This window comes from Sphaerodactylus townsendi, linkage group LG08, assembly GCF_021028975.2.
Source record: "Sphaerodactylus townsendi isolate TG3544 linkage group LG08, MPM_Stown_v2.3, whole genome shotgun sequence".
NCBI classification, from domain to species: Eukaryota; Metazoa; Chordata; class Lepidosauria; order Squamata; family Sphaerodactylidae; genus Sphaerodactylus; species Sphaerodactylus townsendi.
Genome location: NC_059432.1, coordinates 33,650,100 through 33,673,853, shown reverse-complemented (window position 1 = coordinate 33,673,853; position 23,754 = coordinate 33,650,100). Strand labels below are relative to the sequence as shown.

The 23,754-nt window shown below is 40.4% G+C and overlaps 1 protein-coding gene across 1 annotated transcript in view; it reads right to left on the bottom strand.

The window, feature by feature from the left end:
- Nucleotides 1-6,763: 6,763 nt before the first annotated feature.
- LOC125438054 (lipase member M-like) overlaps nucleotides 6,764-23,754 on the bottom strand; it is a 28,259-nt gene continuing 11,268 nt past the window's right edge. The window contains exons 5-10 of the mRNA XM_048506216.1: nucleotides 20,069-20,178; nucleotides 18,946-19,082; nucleotides 13,700-13,846; nucleotides 12,326-12,397; nucleotides 10,558-10,623; nucleotides 6,764-6,997 (exon numbers count right to left, since the gene is read on the bottom strand). Coding sequence (XP_048362173.1) covers nucleotides 6,764-6,997; nucleotides 10,558-10,623; nucleotides 12,326-12,397; nucleotides 13,700-13,846; nucleotides 18,946-19,082; nucleotides 20,069-20,178 — 766 coding nt within the window. The remainder of the gene's footprint in view (nucleotides 6,998-10,557; nucleotides 10,624-12,325; nucleotides 12,398-13,699; nucleotides 13,847-18,945; nucleotides 19,083-20,068; nucleotides 20,179-23,754) is intronic.

Genomic DNA, 23,754 nt, shown 5'->3' with positions numbered 1-23,754 from the left:
GAGTGTAACAGTTGCAGCGATAAGCTCTGCTAATGCTGTTATGCTTAGCCAAACAATTTTAATATGGCAAAAAGTTCTCTGTATGAATAATTTCAATGGTGCTGGAAGTATAGCTCAGTGACAGAGGTGATGTGCATCATTTTCACACAGCACCTTTCTCCCTTGTGTGAACATATTGGACAATAGATTGTTACACAGGCAGGGTTCACCTTGCAGGGGGCCATAGGGGGCTGTGACAGCTTAACATCTGATCATTGGGGGAGACTCAGCATAAAGGTGAACACTGAGTCTCTATGCAAGAAAGTTGTCAGCCTCCCAGTAGATACAAGAGGCTAATTTAGCAAGGCTACAAAACTCCTCCTCAAAAAAAGTAGAACCTGACAGCTATGGAGGTGATACTCATAAAGTTGTAATATGGTAAAATATTCCCATTAGAAAAAGAGAAAAGGCTCATATTTTAGACTCAGGCTTCTAATTTTTGGATGCAAACCAAAAGTTAACACTTTAGCCTTGTCAAAATTAATTACCAACTGCTCACTTTCACAGGGGGTCTGTTCAATGCTCTTCACAACCCAATTGGAGTTCTAGATAGATATATCTCAGTATAGTATTTCAGTCATCAGGAGATTGGAGAGCTGAGGCACTGCATTTGGTAGAGACTGTCCATAGAGCAATCTCTGCCATTGTAAGACTCCCTGGAACCGTTTTTCCCCACTTAATATCTTTGTGCTGCTTGGCTAGTATGCAGGGGAGTCCCCTGCCGCCTCCCCTACTCACAGGTGGGCGGCAACAAGCGCAGCTGCCCCTTTATCGCTGTTGCTGGTCAGCCGCCCCCTCGAAGCGCCTTGATCGCCATTCCAGGCGCTCTTTGCAAGGGCGCCTTTTGATGGGGGAAGCCGGGGTGCGCACCTGGAATGACACGCGCTGAGAGAAGCACGCAGCAAAGCGGAGGCAAGGTAAGTGGGAAAACGCCTTCTGTTTCATGAAATGGACCTTTCATCTGAGCAGCAATCAAGGTCTTCTAAGGAAAGGATATTACCCAGCTGCTGTAAGGCTCCCAGGTCTATATAAACAAGGAAAGGCATCTACTGAAAACTGTACAATTTAAGTTCCTACAAAAGATTTTTGGAGTCCCCCAATGCATTCTGAATGCCTTTCTCAGACTATAGGCTGGGGTGATCTCTTTGGAGACAAGTAAGTAATTACTGACATTCACTTACTGGCTAAAATGTATTTTCAACACTACAGGCCTAATGACTTTGGTCCTTACCAACAGATACCATTCAGCCTGGCTGAAAACACTGCTTAACTGGATATTTCTGTTATCTGTGCCCTGTATGATTGAACTGAAAAAATATATATTATACAACATGGCTACAACTTAATGCTGACAAAATAAGGCTTCAACTGGAGTGCAATTAATTGCACTCCAGCTGGAGGCTTATTTTGTCATAATTAAGCTGTAGCCCTGTGAAACAATTTTGTTTTCATTACTTTGTGGTTGTGTACCACACCTTTTGCTCATTATGGTGGAATCACCGCCTGATTGGACAGCATGATCCCAAAGCTACTGTTTAATAGAATTTGGCAGGAAAGATCGTGCTTCTGGAGTTTTTATTAAACTGTAGCTTTGGGATCATGCCGTACAATCAGGCGGTGATTCCACCATAATGAGCAAAAGGAGTTGCAGGCTTCTTTTGTCAGCATTAAGCTGTAGCCCTGTTGTATAATATTTTTTTTTCAATTCAATCATACAGGACACAGATAACAGAAATATCCAGTTATTTTGCAGCATACAAAATATTTTGATCAGCAGATTGTTTTATGTCCCTTAGGATCCCCAAATATTGGAGAAGTTTTACACTGGCACATTGGCACATTTAAATGCTTTACCCTCCACCCTTCTGGAAGGAAGACGCCATTGTGTCTTGCTTTCTCAGTGATTCTGTCCATATAATACTGGGAAAGTACAGTCCATTGAACATGTTCTTCAGCTTTGTCAATAATACTGGGAAGACCTGAACAATTTTATGCCTCCTTTCATCCAGGAGGTAATTTATAAAATTGTTAAATTTCACCTGTGGGCATGTTTGATGTGAAAATGGCTGACTAAGTCTTGGCAACTCTGCCTGGTTGATGGGGGAAGGTTTTTCCTTCTCTGTTTCCCTCTCAAATCATGTTTTCTGTTTTACATTTCCACATTATACATGTTTACTTTTATTTTTATTCTATTTGTTAACCTTTTGGAGCTGAACTTGTATCAAAATAAGTTTTGCTGCTGCTGCTGCTGCTGCTGCTGCTGCTGCTGCTGCTGGTGACAACGATGATGACGATGATGATGGAAGTACATTTGTCAACCTCCCAAACAGAATTATAAGTGTAAAGGACTGAAAAGAAACCATGCTGCAGATATAGATTCAGACTTAGAGCAATGGAGAGGACAGAGCTACCCTAAGTGTCACATGCTCAAACAATAAAGAGCCCATATGTGAGATGCTTCTCAAAGAGACAAAACTTTCCAGATGGAACTACCACTAATTCCTTGATCTATGTCTAAATCCACCCCTGGATTTCTCTTGTGCTATCATCTTGACCTTCCATGTCCAAATAATATAATTTAAGAGTCATAATAACTCTAACCATGACATCACAAAAATTAAAGTATGTGCAAAGCCATGGCACTTGTAATTACCAAATTAATAAGGTATAATATAGATCAGCTTATCATATCCCTGAGAGAATTCTTCTATCTGACAATAGTTGGTGAACATGATTAACTAGCCCCCTCTAGTGGAGAATGACAGAAGTAAGGGCTTGAAAGTCAGAAGGCTACTAGCCAATAAGCAAGAGGGGAGATTCCTTCCAAAACTGAAAATAAGTAACTACTTTAAAATCCTCTGAAGATGCCAGCCACAGATACAGGCGAAACACAGCCATACAACCCAGAGAAGACACAGCCATACAACTCAGGAGAAAACACAGCCATACAACCCAGAAAACCCACAACACTCTAGTGATTCTGGCTGTGAAAGCCTTCAACAATACTTTAAAATAGCTACTGGAGTTGTGAGATAAATCCTGGTCAGCAACTGATAGAGCTACTTTGATGAGAGAGAGAGAGAGACTGTGGGCTAACACTTTCAATTTTCTGTCTGTAAAATTTTCTACCGACAAATTCTGGTGCCACAGATGCTCTTATCCACACCTTTCCCTTAACCTGGCAATATAGGGATTACAGATGGGAGAAACAGGTGGTTTTATTAACTGTGTGCAGGTCAGTAACAACTTGACAGTATTAGTGCAATCCTATTGATATATTTTATTTATTTTTGGAAATTTGTATCGGTCACCTTTCTCATTTGAGGAATTCAAGGCAGCTTACAGTATTAATACAACATTGTGAAAAACACTAAAAACAACCACAGTTCTAAACAGTAGTTAACAGGTGTACCTGCTGAAATCAATGTCTTGAAGGATTTAACTGTTTAGGTGTTGCACAGCTAGCATAGATTGCTAGAGTAGAATTTGTGAAATCCAGGTTCTGCTAGTCATACTATCTCAGGCAAATTCCGTATGGGCCAAAAACAGTAGTGTGAAAATGGTGTAAATTGGTTTAAAATGGTGTGAAAGGGTTTATACCGTTCTCACACTGTTTTCACACCACTGTTTTTGGCCCATGCGGAATCTGCCTCAGACTCATCTACCTCACAGGGTTGCTGTGAAGATTCAGTGAGGGTGGAAAAACAATGTGCACTGCTCTGAGACCTTCAGAAGAAAACACTGGACAGACAGAAATATATATTTCTGAAATGTTAATTTTCTAGCATACCTCAGTAATATTGCTTACAAAGAGAGGGGTGAGACAAAAATAGTTATTTGTGGTTCTGGTGTAAATGTTAAGCAAAAGTGCCAGGGTGGGCTGTGGTAGAATCCTTGCACCTTCACAACAATAGTTTTGGAAAAATAAAAATCTTCATATGGACAGTATGCTGAAGGAAGGGTGGTATTCCCCCCCCCTTTTTTTGCCTTGCTGTAATGAAGTCACGGCAGAAAAGTAAAGTTCAGAGCAAAGCTTTTACAGTTTCATTTGCTATCAGTAAATAGTCACACCTGCTTGTCCACCAGTTTGGCTCACATCTCGCTCACCAGGCATGGTCATGGAGGTGATCATTTGGCAAGTTGTTGTGAGACTGAATTTTGATGCACCCAGCTTGCAGCATTACATATAATTTTTTTTGCACAATTAAATGGCCTCCTCACAGATGTGCCCTTTATCCTCTGCCCGCCCCATCCATCTCCACATCCATCTCCATCCTCTGTCCACCACATCCATCTGCAATCTGGTTTGAGATTTTGAGTTGAGACTTGTCTCTGTGTGTCTTTAGTGCCCATGCAACACAGAAAATTTTGCAGTTTTTGTGATCACTTCACAAAAAGCAGACAATGCAGTCTACCTGATGACTGTCATTTTCAACTGTTGCTGGAAACCAGCTGCCCAAACCCTAGATAACCTCTCCTCCAACTTAGGTCTCAAGTGGAAATAATTTTTTTCCAAAAACAAACAAACAAACTTGGTTGGATCCATCACTATGAATGCTTTAAGACAATAAAGGAACAAGAGGGAATCAGAAAAAATATATATCAACAGCAGAATATAATTTGCAGTTAATTTATTATGTTACATTTGAAAACAAGCATTTAGTGACCATACTGCATCTACTGCACTTTACATATGAGCAATGAGCTACTACTTGATACTTTAGATTGTGACCAATGAATGTTTTGTTCCTTTTCAGACTTTATAAATACTATCACAGCTCCTATGGTGCTGGGCTGGCAACATTTTTGAGCATTTAACTCGTCTGTTGGCATTTTACATGACAGAAAACAATTAGTCATTAAGATGTGGGTTTTCCAGGTTGTATGACCATGTTCCAGTAGTTTTTTCTCCTGATGTTTCACCTGTATCTGTGGCTGGCATCTTCAGAGGATTCAGACATAGATGCAGGCGAAACATCAGGAGAAAATACTACTGGAACACGGCCATACAACCTGGAAAACTCACAAAATCCTAGTGATTCCTGCTGTGAAAGCTTTCAACAATACAATTATCCATTATGTAAAACATCCCGCAATTTTACACCTATTCTGAAACATCTGTACTGACTGTCAGTTTGTTCTTGGATTCAATTCATAATGCCAATTTAAACCATGTGACACTGGTTCAGAGGAAATGGCTAAAGGCATCGTAAGCGCTGGGGTGCCCTGCAGTGACAACAGAAGACATAGTAGAGCCACCGGCCCAAAAGAGGTACATTGTAAGAACTGACAGCAAGCTCAACAGGTGGGCAGAGATTGGGCCTAACTGATCTCAGATCTAAAGTCTAGCCACTCTGTAATTCATGTTTACTGTGATTATGGGCGCCCTAGACCAGATGCTCAGATGAAATTGGGTTTTTGAGCTTATTTTTCTACTGATCCACTAATTCAGTTTTAAAGATGCAATCAGATTTCTCCTGATTGTGGACACTTGTATGGATGCAGAGTTCAATGTTCATAGGCTGAACATAGAATTAACTTTCTCCCTATTCTGATTAAGATTTGCCATTCTCCTCAGCCTTTTACCATAGGCCACAGTTTAGTGTTATTTTTTCATCTTTTTAATTGTAAGAAATATTACTGTTGCTATTTCTTTGGCTTTTTAATGTAATTTTAACATTAACAGTCTTTACATTATTGTTGGATGTACTGGTTTTATTATACTTTTATGTAACTTCTGTGAGTCATCATGGAAAATTTGTTGAAAGTAACATATATAAATTGTAAATGAATTAAAGTCTTCTGCGTAAGAAAAAAATCTGTAGGGATTACAGATCTGTAAATGGGTGAATAAGGTATGAAAATCAGAAGTCCTAGAGTTGATATCTCCCTGCTGCGCTCTTTCCCCTTCCAAAACTCTTCCCTTTCAAGACAGTGCCTCTAAATCTTCAGGAATTTCTCCAAATAGAATTGGCAAATCTAGGCCCTAACTAGTTGTAAAGAAATAACTTCCCATTACTCTTCTATCAATACTACAACTAAATGAAAACTGCTAATGAGCAATTAGAATTAAAATAAAATTAATTACAGAAGATATCAGAAACAAACTCTACAGAAATTGCAAGCCTAAAAAATCTTTTAAACATTTTCACCTGTAATATGAAATATATGTGATAGGAATGTATATGTGTGTATTAAGGGAAGCCATTTTACTATGGGTATTGTTATGGGTATTAGAGGAATGTAAGATTTAAGCAAGGCACTAGCTCTTGCAAGAAGCTGTAAATTCACTGCTAAGGTGAAAGAATGCAAAAATTGAAGCCAAGAGAGATAACGAGGAGAAGAACAGGCTTAGTTCATACAGCATCCAAAATCCTGGTACGGGGCAAGGGGAGGGATGACATAAAGAGCATGCTCAAATATGGGAGAAGGTAAAAGTATGCAAAGGCGAGGGAATGTCAGGAGCGACCCACCCACTGAGTAAAGAAACAGGGTGTGTACGCTCAGGAAGGGTATAAGTAATGTTTGCAAACAATAGAGCTTTGAGATTCCTCCCTGAAGCTCACAGGAGGTATCCCAAAACTGCAGTTTTGGACGAATAAAACTTTGAAACAGAGGAATTTTTTGGAACTGGTTTATTTAAACCTGACAGAACTTTGTTCTCTGGCAGAGCTTTTGCTCTGTGTCTATCACATGCAATCTATACCTCATATCAAGAAAGACTTTATTTAAACTGGTCCATCAACCCAAACATATATGGGTATAGCTGCTTTGGAGCATCAAGGCCCGTAACAAAGTCTGTATGTTGCCAATCAGGAAAATTCTTATAGTAAGTTAAGTGAGCGATTCGAGGAAGCAGCAATTCAGTGTCTTTCACATCTGTAACCCTGTCTTTTCCAGCAGTCCACACAGCTGTTGGCACAAGCATATCTTCTACTTTATAAAATGGAGGCATGGTCTGTTGAGAAAAAACCCAGAAAAATTGAGTATATTGTCTAAGAGACATCTTATCCTGAAAAATCATTATTCAGCATTTTTTCTACCTATTTCTCCTTCAATATTTATTTATTTTATTTTTTAATTTTATTATCATATTTATATATTGCCCCATCCCCTGAAGGCTCTGGGCAGTGAACAACAAAATAATATTACATAGACAGTAATAACAGCAAATAATTAATATAAATAAATAACATTATTAAAACATAAAATTACAGTGTTCCACATAAACCACTTGGCGTCCAGTATTAAAACTATCAATAAAACCCTCCCAAAGAATCCCCCACTGGGTCAGTAATAAGCAGAAAAATAAGAATTCATTCAAATGTGGCTGTTCCTGAGAATTTTTTTAAAAAAGATTCTACTAGTTATTTCAGGATAGACAACTCTGTCTGTAACAGAGAAGGTGACTTAGAAGTGACAGAAATGGTTGAAAATCCAACAGATAATCCAACAAATGCTGGTGTGGCAAGAATTAAAAGCTTAATGCCAAAATAGAGGAAGAAGAAAAAGACCTTATAATCTTCAGGATTCACAGATAGTAACTGGGGGACTTTTATTGAGCAACCCAGGCATCATAGATCAATTCCAATCATTGTGCCCAGACTTATCTTATCACTGGCGGTATATCTTTTTCTTTTGTTTTATGACTGCTTGTGTATAAAGCACAGAGTCGATAAAGTGCTCCAGTTCTAGTCTCTTTCAGATCCTGGAGCATTCTCCTGCTCCAGGTAAGCAAGTGTTGGGCCTTGCCTAATATAGTTCTTGTACCAACTGAAGGAGCTTTCTTTAGGTCCTACTGCTTGTGCCAGGCTCCCTCGCTGCCCACATGTTCTTTCCAGGTTTGTTTTGAATGTATCCATGCAGCAATGTTCTCTCTATCTTTGAGAGTTTGGTGACTTTTGTTAACAACAGTGCCTGTTGACAGTGTTGCTGAGATCCTGATGCCTTCAGATCCTGATGGTTGGTATATACCTGGTGGGCCACTGCGAGTAGCAGAGAGCTGGACTAGATGGACTCTGGTCTGATCCAGCTGGCTTGTTCTTATGTTCTTATGTTCTGCAGTGGTGCCAATTCGCTACAACAGAGTAGCCAAAACGTTTTGAAATTCTGTGCCTGAAACACTGATAGCTTGTTTATATTTCATACTAATATCTGAATCTTACTTAGAGAAAGAATTAGGATGGTTTAATGAATTTTGTCACATTAGTACTCTAATTTGTGAAACTTATGCGAGCTCACAGAAGTTCATTATCTCTGTTGAAAATTAGATTGACGTGGCTATTGCTAAATCCTGAATTTAGCAAAACTTGAAATGTTAAGTGATCAAGTGTGTGGAACATGGGGCAAGAGTAACTGTTATTGGTTTAAACCTAGTATTTACTTTGCACTGACAGAGGCATCCAAAGCACATTTACTTCTTTTTAGACCTGTTGAATTCAATAACCACTAGTCTACTTAGGTTGTTACTGATAGATTCTTATTCATTCTTGATGTCCTTGAAGACCTCATTCCCTCGGGACCCCATTTTTTCACATGGCTTGTTCCCCATTTTCTGTAAACATGTACACCCCAGTGTAGGCCTAGCTATGATAGATGGAGCCTAAATTAAACTAATATGAAACAGGGCAGCAAGTGTTACTAAGGTAGAAGGAAGGGCAGCTATTCTATCTGTCATAACTAACAACCCAGATTTCCAAAGCAATAAACTCGATTCCAGAAATTTATTCCATGTCTGAACAGGAAGATTCTTGCTGTTTCCCAGTCAGGACAAGTGTCCATCCATATAAAACTTCCAGATTCCTTTAGATACTGTCCCTTAGTGATGTGTGGGAGCAGGGGTTGTATTTTTGGAGTTGAGCTTTTTTTTCTTTTTTAAGGAAATTTTCAAAATCCCTGAAAAAACCTGAACAAACATGTTGTCTTTTTCAGGTTTCCAAAAATTTTCAGCTTTTTAACAAGCCGAACCTGAAAAATACAGCTGCCTGTGAAGATTGGGAGTCTTCCCCCTAGGCAGCTCTGCATGCTTACATGCAGTCTCTGGGGACTGGGAGACACACACACACACACACCACCCCAAAAGCTCTGCAAGCTTACACAGTTTGCAATACCTGGCCAAGCTCTGCAGGTTGCATTACAGATCTGCCTGTGGGGGATCAGGAAACCTGCCCCCCCCCTTCCAGGCAGCTATGCTGGCTTACTTGACCCTTCAGACAGCTCTGAAAGCCAAAAAAGCTAAAATCTATTCAGCTTTTTATAGCGCCAGGCTATTCTGTTTTGGGGGATTAAAAAAACAAAAAGGCTTTTTCAGGACTTTTTTTTAATTGGGTTTACCAAATGCCCATTTGTAGTCTTCATGCTAAAAGAAAAAAGTCTCCTTTACTATATAAAGGATTTCAGTTCAAGCTAATTCACCTTTGAAAAACTAATTTTTTTTCACGAAAGCCTGCAGTGGGTTTTGAGGCGATGTGATTTCTGCCCAGTGCTCTGAATGTCAAAGTGAAGTTGAAGTTGACTATTTTTTTTACTACTCCCACATTCCAACTTTAACACTGTCCTCACCACAGTCTCAAAAGGTTATAAATAGATACTGCTCAGTTCAATTTTTGTAGCTTATTTAGAATTTATTCTGATACCTGAGCATCTTGGTTTTCTTTCTTTCTTTCTTTCTTTCTTTCTTTCTTTCTTTCTTTCTTTCTTTCTTTCTTTCTTTCTTTCTTTCTTTCTTTCTTTCTTTCTTTCTTTAGCCTTTATTTGGCATAAAATCTTGGTTTTCTTCTTCATGGAGCTGTCTCTGCTTCTCTTTCCCTCATCTCATCAGTTTCATCTCCTTATGGTGCTTTTGTCACCACTAAAGACAACCTTCCCCTTCTCTCCAAGGGCAGATGTTTAGTTTCCCCGCTTTCTAGTTTTATTCCTCAAGTAGATAGGCAAATTTTCTATGGAAAAGTTTTGTGTCGTACCTATCGCTGTGCATTTTCATTTCTGAATTTCCCTTTTTGCTCTGCAAAAGATTACATCAATTTGGTCTCTTCTCTATTTGTTAAATAAAAATAATTTCTGTTGAAGAAGCTTATTTCCCCTTGCTCTTTTGAGTGTTGGTCGGAATCCTGACCTTGGTATATACAAATTTGATTCCAAATGTTACACAAAATACATGCTTGCTCTGTGTAACAAGGAGATGCCAATGCACATTGTGGGTCCTTTTATATGAATGCAGATTACTAATGTTCTCACAGATAATGAATGTTTACTCAAGAAAAGAATAGGAGAAATACCAAAAAGTGAACAGATGAAGCAAAGATCAGGATCTAAACAGAATTGAGTTTGCATGAGAAAAATCATTCAGAAAATGCTTCTGTGATGTACTTAGTCTTTCATAGTTCCCAAAGGTCCAGTATAAAAAACCCAGAGTTTGCTGCATTGCTCATATTGCATTTTTAACAAGCAAGCCAAACCACTCATAAAACAATTTACACATTTTTTTAAAAATCTCATTACTATCAACTTTTTGCTTACCATATTATATACAGCTCTGTTCTTACTGCCATAGTCAAAATATTTAAATTCTTTTGATTTAGCCACCTAAAAAATGAAAGATGTATAGTTAGTAAAATGTCTGAAAGTTCAAGATAAAATGCTGGATTCTTTCAGCAGAAACTTTAAATAATTATTGTAGATATAATACTAGGTTTTAGGATTTCAACACCTTTAAAGCCCAATCCACATGACCGTGTGTCCAGACCTGGTTCTGCAGCCATGCCAACCCACTGTTGTCAGAAGGTCTTGCTAGTGGTGTGGGGAGCCCAACAGGCAAATGAAACCCCCTTTCACCTGAAAGCCCTCCATATGGCTTCCATGGACTTACATTACCAAAAATGTGGTATACCTCCAGGAGCTTGCTGCTGGCATTGCCAGTGGTTAAGCAGGGTTGATATCCCCTTGTCATACCTCTAAAATACCCTTGTGATGTTCGCATAGGCAGAGGTGGTACAGGAGCTCTGATGTAGTATGCACCTCCCTGTCTGGCTATTTCAGCAGGTTGTGGCAGCTGTCCGTGGATCCACTCCTTTGCCGGGGCAAGTGCCCCGGAAAGGGTAAGTCTGCTGATGTAGGCCCATTCCACCTCCAGTGGCAGATTCCCCCTGCTGTTTGGATGGGGCTGTTAATCTTTCAGATTTGAAAATACTGAACACAGACCATTCCTCTTCTGTACTCACAGAAGGAATCATTATATCCTACAATATAATCCAGTAAGCTTGGAACCAATGTTGATGACTCATTGCCAACCAAATGCTGCTCACACAATCAATTTAACACAGTTTAAGAAGTTGTAATTTTAGTGCTGAGCTGGAAAAGAGTGACCTCAAGCCCTGATGCAATGCCCAGTCCTTATAACTTCTGAGCTGTTGTCTTTGCATGGCAGTGCAAAAGGCATGAACCTTTACCCAAAACCATGCATGCTCACAGGTCAGGTTTATTGCGTTTTTTCCCTTTAGAAAAAGAAATGGGCATTCTATCAGATCCTCTAAGTAGGGTTTTTTTCTGGAGCAAATGACTGCTTTGAAAGGTAGACTCCAATTTTCTAGCAACCCCCTCCTCCCATACAGCAGCACCTAAAAATGTGTTGTTCTGAAAACAATCTGGGAAGGATAGTCCATGTACACCTTCTGTAGCAGAGCTCAGAATATTCATGGCACAAAAACTTGGTGATCTGTTTGCTCCAATTCTATTGCATTCCTCTCATGGTTTCAACAAAATGTTTGGCCCAACAGCACCTCAAAACATAACTGCCTCAAAGAAGGGGGAGTGAATATATGTGCTCTCTCCTCCCCCCCCCGCCTTTCATTTGGTATTGCAGTGCCTAGCGTCAACATCTGTCTAGAGCCCTTTGTACTGTTCAGCACAATAATCTTTACTGCTGATGTTCAATACATTTCTATCTACCCACACGTCTTAATCACACTTGATCATTCTGACACACTGGCCTGGATCAAATTAGCTGTTTCCAATGGAAGAAGGATTTCTGTCAGTGGAGCATGACTTCTCCCACTGCAGCCCATAATGCTTCCCCATGTTGCTCTTCAGGCACAGGAGACTCTAAAGAGCATTTGGGGTTACAGCAAGAAGGAGGAGGAAAGGAAGGTGCACTCTGCTGATGGAAATCACTTCCATTCCTGGAAATGCTCCACAGCATCAGCCCCAAAAGACAGACGCTGAATATTTAATCATGTTGGAAATGTTAATGGTTGCATTTCAATGATAGAAAGAAATTAATTAACTGTACCTGACCCCAATGAACCATGGTTTTTACTGAAGTATATTCAGGAAACATTCCAGCATAGGCACTTATTTGACTCTGGGAAAGAAAAGGAGTAATATAATGAATGAAATAAGTTTGTTGTATGTACCTACAGTTTGTAATAATGAATACATACAAATTCCTGGATCCAGCAATGGATATTTACATGTGGAGTCATGCTGATGTGGATACTGTTGTAGCTATATTTTTTCCTATTTTCATTGTGGTTCTCATTTAGACCCTATTGAAATGTTGATTTACATTTCTTTTCTTATGATTCAAAATACACATTTCCTTCTATAGCCACTGTTTAACTGCCATGTAAACAGAATTCACACATCATTTCACTTTTGCGATATAGTAATCATCTGAAACTGGATTGACATGTCTGCATAAACTAATCTACTTGTGAATTAGTGGATTAAGGCCCCTTCCGCACATGCAAAATAATGCATTTTCAAACCACTTTCATAACTGTTTGCAAGTGGATTTTGCCATTCCGCACAGCTTCAAAGAGCACTGAAAGCAGTTTGAAAGTGCATTATTCTGCATGTGCGGAATGAGCCTCAGAGACCTTTAATAGGCATTAGAAAAAAGCCAAAATAGTTAAAACTAAATAAAGTTACAATTAAAAGAGCATTGTTACAAGGCATGCAAAACACGTATTAAGAATGTGGCTACAGCTTTGGATATTTCCACCTCAGGATTATTCAGTAACTTAATCATTTTTATTTTGTCTGGAAGAGATACAAATCCTGTAGAAAATAATGCAACCAGGTCAGATCTAGGGCTGATTCCGCACACGCAAAATAATGCACTTTCAAGCTGCTTTCACAACTGTTTTTGCCATTCCGCACAGCTTCAAAGAGCCCTGAAAGCAGCTTGAAAGTGCATTATTCTGCGTGTGCGGAATCAGCCTAAGATTATTATGTTTAGGGCAGTAAAGCAAAACATGAGCAAGCGAAGACAGAACAGGCAGCGTCGCTCAAGATGAGCGATATTAGAAAAACAATCTTGGAGTAAAGCTGAGGGGAAAGAATTGTATCTTGCTCTGGTCATAACCCATATAAGTTTCTAATTTACCAGTTGGTCCAGGTAAGTAGCATGGTAGAATTTCTGAGGAGTAATTTGTGAATGAGTGCTACAGCGAAACAACACTGCCATGTCCAGTGATGTGTATATGTGTCCATTTGTCATTATTGGAATTCCCATCGGAATTGTAAAAGAGCTGAAATTAACATTTCTTTTAAATCTCATGATTCTGCCTTTGCTTTCACAGTGACTTGAAGCACATGGAAACATATTGTATACATATTTTCATTAATAAATTAATAAAATGTACAGAATAAATCCACCTACCACATTTATATTCTTCTCATTAAACCCAAAACCAATTAACATGAAGTAAACACAAATTTTGTTCATTACTGCATAGCTGCACAGCTCAGCATTCACAAGTCTCATCTTCATAGGAATAAGACGAAACTCTTTCTTGCCCCATATAAACTGTAAAATAAAAATGCATAATGTTATTCTCTTTAAATATTTGTCTAAATGTATTCACTAGCAAGGGATATTTTCGTATTGCACTGATATCACTATACTCAGTTGGTAAGTCCAAGACCACATTAAACTCTGTGGTTCCCAACAGCCCTATACGAATGCTTTCTGCTGCCTCCCACTTTTCATAAGTATCATGATTGCTTCTTGGCCTATCGGCTTGGAAAGCATTATTTATTTATTTATTTATTTATTTATTTATTTATTTATTTATTTATTTATTTATTTATTTATTTATTTATTTATTTATTTAATGTGGGCCAATGGTGATGCTGCTTGTGATTTTAAGGGATTTTAATTTATATTGGTAATTTATAATTCATATTGTATTGTATCTGGATTTGTTGTTGCCCAGAGCCCCTTGGGGATTGGGTGGTCTATCAAATATCAAACTGAACATCAAACTAAAAAAGTCCTCAAAAATCAGCAAGCCAAGATACTGTGGGACTTTCGTATACAAACAAAGTCCTGCAGCACAACGCACCCGACATTGTCATCGTCGAACCAGAAGAGGTGTGGATCATTGATATTGCGATACCCAATGACAGTAGGGTCAACGAAAAACAACATGAAAAGATCGCGAAATACCTGGATCTAAAGATCAAGATCCAGCGTCTTTGGCACAAACCAGCAGCAGTGGTGCCAGTGGTCATCGGCACGCTGGGTGCTGTCCCAAAAAACCTGGGGCAGCACTTGAAACAAATTAACATTGACAAAATCAACATCTGTCAATTTCAGAAAGCCGCGCTGCTGGACTCCGCAAACCTCCTTCGCTGATACATCACAGCATCCTAGGCCCCTGGCTGGGGCTCGATAGTAGACCAACACTGACAGTGATACCTGGCTGCCATGTATTTTGTATAATAACAATGACAATGGCAATAACAATGACATGAAGCAAGAAACATCCAGTACAAAATCAGCAATTTTGTTCAGACCAAAGGCATTTCTACCAAAGTCTCAACACAAAGATCAATGTTGAAAGCAAAAAAACCAGAGAAAAATGCAACACTTCGGTTTTGGAAAGATCTGTGGGAAAACGAGAAAGATTACAACAGAAAGGCACAGTGGATAAAAGATTTTGAGAAAGATGTTGGCCAATGACAAATGCAAGAGCTGGAAATAACAACTGATATGATAACAAATAGAAGCAAGAAAGTGAAAAACTGGACGGCACCAGGACATGATCAATGGCATGGCTTCTGGCTCAAATACCTAACCAGTTTGCACCCGACAATGGCCAAGCAGTTCAATTTAGCCATGAAAAATGGTTAGGTATCAATCGATCAATAGCTAATGTAACCTCAGTTTGTGGGTTCTGTGGGGCAGTACTTGGAATGAGTTGCAACAACAATTTTTAAACAACAAAATGGTTTACTTTTCTTTACAATTAACACTTTTAAAACATCAACATTTAACGTTACAATTCAAGGTCCTGTTCAGGTTGCATTTCAAGTCCTTCTATTTACAGTCTACTGATACTGCCAAGTCCAATTCTTCTTTGCAAGTGGGTTGGCTCCTGAAGACTCCAAGGGCTTGATGAACAGGATGCAACATGATGAAGGTTTCCAGGAGAACTCTCACCCATTACAACCACAAAAGAAACCCTTAACAAGGTGTTAAGGGCTTATAGAAATCAAGGTCCGAGTCTGGTACCCTTGTCTTCTCCAAAGAGCTCTCTCCTGCAGCCTCTTGCTGCTCTGAGTCTCCACCCCTTACTGGGTCAACCCATTCTGGGCCAACCCATTCTGGGCATGGGGGTTACACTAACAACAACAATAGCTAACAACTTAATTCAGAAAGATCCAGCCAGAGTAACAACACCTGGAAACTACAGGCCAATAACATGTTTACCCACGATGCTCAAACTGCTCACTGGCATAATAGCAGATAATATCATGGACTACTTGGAAGCAAATAGCATCCTGCCAGTGGAACAAAAAGGGAACAAAAGAAAGAGCAGGGGTACAAAAGATCAACCCCTGATAGACAAAATTATAATGGAGAACTGCAATAATCGAAGAACATATGGTCTGGATCGATTACAAAAAGTCATTTGACTCACTGCCCCATAGTTGGATCATGAAATGCTTGGAAACAATTGACGTCAGCGAAAACATTCGAGTATTCACTGAAAAAGCGAAGGGACGGTGGAAAACTGAACTGACAGTCGGAAATGACAACTTTGGAACAGTCAACATAAAGCGAGGAATTTTCCAAAGTGATTCACTATCGCCTTTACTATTTATCATTGCCATGATTCCACTAACAGTAATTTTAAAGAAAACAAAGTTAGGCTACCAAATGGCCAAAGAGTCAGAAAAAAAATCTCACATTTGCTGTACATGGATGATTTGAAGCTGTATGGGAAATCAGACACAGAAATCCAGTCACTAGTAAACACAGTCCGAATATTCAGCACAGATATTTCGATGGAGTTTGGCCTGGAAAAGTGCGCTACTGTGGCAATAAAGAGTGATGGGATTGAAATGCCTGATGGCAACCAAGAGGCAGCCTAAAAATACCTGGGCATTTTGCAGTTGGATAACATCAAGCATGGGCAAGTGAAGACTGTTGACAGCAGAGAGTACACCCGGAGGGTCAGGAAAAATTTGAAATCTAAATTAAATGGTGGGAATACCATCAAGGCCATCAACACCTGGGCCATACTCGTCATCAGGTACACTACGGGAATCATCAACTGGACAGAGGCTGAGTTGGATGCATTGGATAGAAAAACTTGGAAGCTTATGACAATGCATCATGCCTTACACCCACGCAGTGATACTGATAGATTATACCTCCCCCGGAGATCTGGTGGCAGAGGCTTACTGCAAGTACAGCAAACAGTGAAAGAGGAGAAGCATGCACTGGCCGATTATGTGAAGGAAAGTCAAGAACAGGCATTGATTGAAGTGAAGAACAGACATTTGCTAAAGACCCAGAAAACCAAACAAGAATACAGAAAAAATGTGATTAAAATGAGGACTGAAAGCTGGCACAACAAAGCAAATTTCTAGAGAAAATCAAGGACAAAGTGGACAATGAAAAGACCTGGCTGTGGTTAACAACTGTAACTCTGAAAAAGGAAACTGAATCCCTGATTTTAGCTGCTCAAGAGCAAGCCATTGAAACAAATTCGATCAAGGCCAAAATAGAAAACTCCTTGGATGATGCAAAATGCAGATTGTACAAAGAAGCTGATGAAACTGTTGATCATGTCCTCAGCTGCTGCAAAAATATTGCCCAGACTGAGTACAAACAGAAACACAACTCAGTGGCCAAGATGATCCACTGGAATTTATGCAAGAATTACAACATAAGAACAGCTAAAAACTGGTGAGAACTTTGTCCAGAGAAAGTCATGGATCCTGTGAGACTTTCGAATCCAAATGGACAAAGTGTTGAAACACAATACACCAGACATCATCATGATTTAGGACAAGAAAGTGACCATAATCGACATAGCAGTCCCTGGTGACAGCAGGGTCACTGAAAAAGAACACGAGAAGGTCACTAGATATTGAAGGTCACCATGATTTGAAAATCGAGCTTCAGCGTCTATGGCACAAACCAGCTGAGGTCGTCCCAGTGGTAATCGGCATGCTGGGTGCCATCCCAAAAACACTAGGGCAGCACTTGAAACATCTTCGAATTAACAAAATTAACATCTGTCAAATTCAGAAGGCAGCCCTGCTGGGATCCACACAAATACTACGCGGATACATTACAACTTCCTAGCCTCTGGGTGAGGCTTGAATTGTAATGAAGGCCAACAACCAGTTAAAGATGTAGCAGCTGTGAAATCTACCATAATAATAATAATAATATCCTGCATACTGTAAGTAACACGAAAAATGTATGGGTAGAAGAGAAAGACCAAGTCTACTCAATCCTTTGGTGCATGAAGGACTGCGGAAAAATGTATTAACTTGGGGGTGACTGACTTCCATCTTCTGAATCCCTTTTATTTTCACATAAATCACAAATACTATTGAGTGAGATTGGGTTGTTGTGTGAACAAAAATATTAGAACGAGAAATAGGTGGAATCCCCACTGAGAAATGAAAGCCAGTTACAACCAGGTTTCAAAAGAAACAGTACCTTTTCATTGTGGTTTCTCCCTCCCCACTGCATTGTGTTTCTAGTGAAGACCTCAATGTCCATCACAATGTTACACTCCCCATGAACACACAATCGGCTTGGCGGGTCTGTCCTGATTGGCTGTTGTATTGTGTTGGGGCAGGAACTTTTTTAAAAAACTTTTTTGGTGTGAAGCTATGTCATTATGTAAGCATGTAGATACATATGTACCATCTTCCTGCCTATGCCGCTTTCTTCTGATTGGCTATCGTGTTGTGGCGGAAACCATACTTTGCCCTCGTCATGTTTTCTGCGTGCAGCTTCATCACTGCATGGTTTCGCCATTCATGACTGCATGGTTTTGCCATTTAAATCTTTCTCTGTGTGGTTGCATTGGCACAGAAGGCTAATCTCAGTTTATACAGTTTGCAGTAGGCACAGAGGGCTCATCTCAGTTTGCACAGTTTATAGTTGGCACATAAGGCTAATCTCGATTTACACAGTTTACAGTTGGCATAGTTTACAGTTGGCACAGAAGGCTAATCTCAGTTTGCACATATGCATGTTAGCTGTTCCACTCTTCATACCCACGTTTCAATGTAGCTGCCACCAGCACAAAACACAAAAAAGGCTGCACACGCATCGCGCACAACCCGCCACACTTTGATTGGCTGGAAGGCTCCGCATCACTCCCTACAGCGGGAAAATAAATCTACATTCAACCCCCAAACCTCCCCGCTGATCTGGCTTCGGCACGAGTTTTTTTTTAAGGTGCACTTCCATGCAGGTTCTAAAAAAACACGTGATAAGGGGGAGAGGGAGCGCCAGAACCGGGATGAATGTGTGTTAGGCAGTTAAGTGGTGAGGAGTTTTTGCTGAAACCTTGATATTTCAAGTGAGTATCACACGATTAATTGACCGTGGGGATTTCACCATAGTAGAGAAAAATGTGAAACACCTACCCTTATGAATCCATCTGGAAGTTTTAGAAATGTTATGCAAGGGAATTTAGTGTCCACCATTGTGTAGGAAGGAGCAAAAAGCATGAAGAGCTTGACCTTTTGGGAAAGCTCTGGCATGAGTGAAAAGGCAATCAAACCTGCAAAAGAGAAAGTAATTTTTAATAGCCTTTCTGCAAAATTTAAGGCCATTAATGGGGACCAGTACTTGCACACATTTCTATCTATTTTTTCCACTTTTGCCTTAGTATAACTATTCTCTGTCAAAGGTTCTATCAATTTAGTCTGTCCCTTATGAATTCAGTGTTTGTGTGTTGTGGCTTGAGTCAGGGTATTTTTCTGCAAAGGAGTGTTGGAAACAAGTAACTTGATCCTGTGCAGCTTGCAGGAGCCAATAACATCATTCCCACCTGTCCCCCACTTCCTCTCCAGTTCATTCAGATAAAGTGTTGGAGTCATGTAACTGATGGGAATTGTACCCTCTTACTTAGTTAAATTCATAGGTTTATTTTTTCTTTTCAGTGATGGTACAAGGGAGATCCTTTCTCTTGGCATTGGCCACTCCTTTAAACTGATATTCCTGTGCTAGAAATAACCGCAATGAGTGCACCACAGATGTAGCCAGTTATTCTAAAAGAGAATGCATCATGTTTGCTTGTTGTCTTGTACGTAGGGCATATGAAGCTCTCCCAGAAGGAAATCTTGGAAGAAAGTGAGTCTTAAAACTTGGACTTACTGTCATATAATTAGTTTCTGTGGCAGAGTTGCCAACTCTAATTTATGAAATTCCTTGAGATTTTGGGGGAGGAGCCTACGAAAAGTGGAGTTTGCGGGTGGTGATGGGAGCATATAATGCCATGGAGTCCACCCTCCAAAGCAGCGATTCTCTCCAGCAGAACTGATCTTTGCCATCTGAATAGTAGCTGTATTTTGGAGAGATTTCTAGGCCCCATCTGGAATTTGCCAACCACACCCTTCCCTATGTTTAACCTGCCCTAGCCTTGCCAGCTCTCTTTGAACATAAACTTTGTTTTCTTTTCAATGGTTTCTTAAATGACTGGATTTAACATGTTAGATGTCAAAGGCAGAAGATAAAACTCATTTCATTGTATTCCTCTCAACTTACCTAATGAGGCACCCTGGGAATGGCCAATATAATATAATGCCTCTTGTTTAGTTTTGGTCAAGATGAATTTTATCGCTGCTGGAATGTCATAAATCCCCGTTTCATGAAAACTGTAAAACATGAATGCATAAATCACAGCTGAAATAACTTGTCTTTTTTTTTTACTTTTTTTGTCTTTTCACTAATACTTCAGTAGTACTTTAAAATTAAAAATTAAATTTAACATGAAAATTCAAAGTTCCCAACCCACTCCAAGGACTTATCAAACTATAAAACTGGCTCAAGAAAGTAACAAGCAAGGCAAGTTTTAGAGCACAACCACAAATAGAATTAATGCTTGAGTAGCACGATCTTGAGGGCCAGGTTTTGTGCTGTGACTAGACATGGGATAATTGTAGCATCGCTAAGAGGTTATTTAATTGGTGGCCATCACCAAAATGGAGGGGTGTCATTTTCTTTTTTAACCACAGTATTGAGAGCAGCAGCAGTGATGGACAGTGCATCCACAGCCAATTAGGGAACTGGAGAAACAGGGAAGGAATTAACTGACAGAACTATCTCAGTGGAAGAAAATGGGAACAAGCAGATGAGCTGTCAGTCAGGTTCTTGTCCTACACTCCCTGAAAAGACCAGCAGAGGGATGGAAGTCTCCCAGGGGGACCTGGAGATCCTTTAGAAATGTAGTCTGCCCCATGAGCCAAGGGATCAGTCATCCTAAAGTCATCACATACTTCAGAGTGTGGACTCCATGGCAACACAGCCCCTCCAAGGCTCCCCTCCTTCCCTGAGGCTCCATTTCCACATATACAAAGCTCCTCCAAATATCAAATGGGTATCTTTAACCTCACCCCTCCACCCTTCCACAGGGAACCTGGAGAGGACCAAGGGCAGCCAAAAAAGCTAGAGGAAAAGACAGGTGTCCAAGCCCTGCAGCATCCATGGCACACATCCTACCCTGAGGCTCCACAATGCAATCCAAAGCAGCAATTTTACTAACTATGCAGTTCCTTCCAAAGGGTCGGGTGCCCATATTAGGTGTTGTGGTCACTCTGCTCTTCTGTTCCCAAGGGGGCTTTTTGGCAGCACTGAGAGGCAACAAACATTCAAAAATTCTTCCAGAAGGGCCCCACTGGGGTTAACGGACTTACACCACTATAAAGATAGTGTAAGTCCAAAGCACCAGGGTGCCGGCATAACAGAGACAATGGAGGAAACTGATGTGCTGGATCATCCCCTGGCCACACCTCTGGACTACCTGTGCTACACTGGCAGCTGGGGTATAGGGATATTGGTGGGCTCTCTGTGCTACATTCGACTGCTGTCGAGAATGGCAGTGTAACAAACGCCCAAAGGGGAGGTGATAGACAGCATGGAAATGGTTAATTCCTGCCCAGTCCTGATTAGCTGGGGGAAATTGACTGGGGGTAGAAAGGGGACAGCAAGAGTCTTGAGGGGGACAGCGTTTTCTGGGGAGAGTCCCAGGAAGGGAGACTCCGAGAAAGGGGTCTGAGTCCAAAAACCTGACAGGGTTACAAAATAAATAAAATCAGGGTGACCCTAGCCTAGGAACATGTCATTGGGGTTTGTTTATTCTCTCTAAAGTTGAGGTCTCCTAGATATGGCTGCAGGTAAGTGCCTGAGGGAGACTGGTCAGTTTTGAAGTGGAATAACAGCTTCCTGTGGGAAGAGCTGTGACCCTTCTTGGTGTAAGCCAGTGGACATGGGGATTCTAGGCAGGGACCCAAACAACTCACCATTGGTCATAGGACCATTTGAGAGCCTAAATACCAGTTGGAATGACAATACATACTTTTGTTTTTCATTATATGTTTATGTGTTCCTCAACCCTACCAAAGAGATGTTTGGTGTGGACATAACTAAATTGCCATAAAACCTATATCTATTAAAAATACCTATAAAACACCCCACAAAAAACCCTACTTGCATGTACTAACAAAGGCCTCACATATCAGAAGACCCTCTTTATCACCTACCACAAAACACTCCATCCACAAGGAAAGACAGTGAAAGATAGATAGCAGGTATTTACAAACAGGTCAAAATGTATTCTAAAAAACAAACACTCTGTGAATTAAGGTGACTTTGTAATGGTAAACATGGCCATAACAGAGTTTTCAAAAATGATTAAGGGTGGTGGTGGTGGTGGTGGTGGTGGTGGTGGTGGTGGTGGTAAGTTCAGTAACACTCAATTTCCAGATCAAGTTCAAAAGGTTCTAAAGGAGGAGTTGTTAATTTACCACAGCTTTACAGCAGTTCATTGCTCCTGGATTTGAACTCCTGGTCACCAGCTATTATTAAAGAATAGCACAAAAAACAGCACTCTACTTCTTGCAGCCACCTCTTCTCTAAATTTTCTAGTAAGCATTTCATGAGTTCCTAATGTCTCCATCAGAGAATAATCCAGCTGCTATAAAACTGCTAAACTGGCTATTTCTCTTTGTCAGAGGAGGATCTACGTTCACATATCCTCCAGAGAGAAAACTCAATAAAGTCATTAGATCAGCCTTACAATTCCTCTTCCTGGGCCTTCTGAGAAACTCACACACAAACCTTCAATGAAACTCCAGCTTGCCAGCACCACACTAGGGTGCCCACTTCTGGGTTTCACCAACACAGTGTTGTAGGGCACCCAACCACAGGTGCCTTTGCCCTCTCCTCTGGCAGGGGTGCTCCTTATGCCACGGAGGGGGCAAACATGTTGGTGAAGTCCGACGCTGTTCCCACAGCCCATTTGCTCCCCACAGTTGGATTGGACTGTTGGACTTTCTTAAGTACTGGGGTGCTGTGTGGTTTCCGGACTGTATGGCCGTGTTCTAGCAGCGCACAGATGCAGGCGAAATGTCAGGAGAGAATGTGATTCCAGCCGTGAAAGCCTTCGACAATACATTTCCTAAGTACTGTTTATAGAGTCAAAAATTTATCTCCTTGAAGCAAGTTTTAAATGAAAATTCCTGGGAGTTTTTCTTTACCAAATCTAAGACTCACAGATACTCTAAATGATGTTTCTCCTCATCTTACCTACTGGCAACTTTTACAGTGCAGTCCACGGCGAGGGCAGGGGCAGCTTTGCAGTGGCCTATAGTGGCAGTTGTACTGCCTCCAAAGGAGTTTCAGGGACACATAAAGCTGAGTATTTCAGGGGCACAGAAAGGTGTGAAAAGAGAGAAATCCCTGTCCGCCCCCAAACTCCATACAGGACAATGGGCTGTATCACATCATTTGGTGGAGTAGGTTCATGACTTGACTAGGAGTAATAAAGATGCAAATGACTTATGAGAAATGATAACTGCAGCAAATTATGCACATTCTCAGTTTTGGAATTAACATTAAAAACTGAACTCAGACTTGAACTGGACTAGACCACTGGACAAAGAAAATCCACAAGGCAGTAAAAGAGTAGAATGGGTAACATTCCCTGTCTTCCACTATTCAGAAGATAGCAGAAGATTCTGGACTGAGAATCAAATGATATGAAATGCAAGTGATTTGAAGAAGAAGAAGAAGAAGAAGAAGAAGAAGAAGAAGAAGAAGAAGAAGAAGAAGAAGAAGAAGAAGAAGAAGAAGAAGAAGAAGAAGAAGAAGAAGAAGAAGAAGAAGAAGAAGAAGAAGAAGAAGAAGGAGGAGGAGGAGGAGGAGGAGGAGGAGGAGGAGGAGGAGGAGGAGGA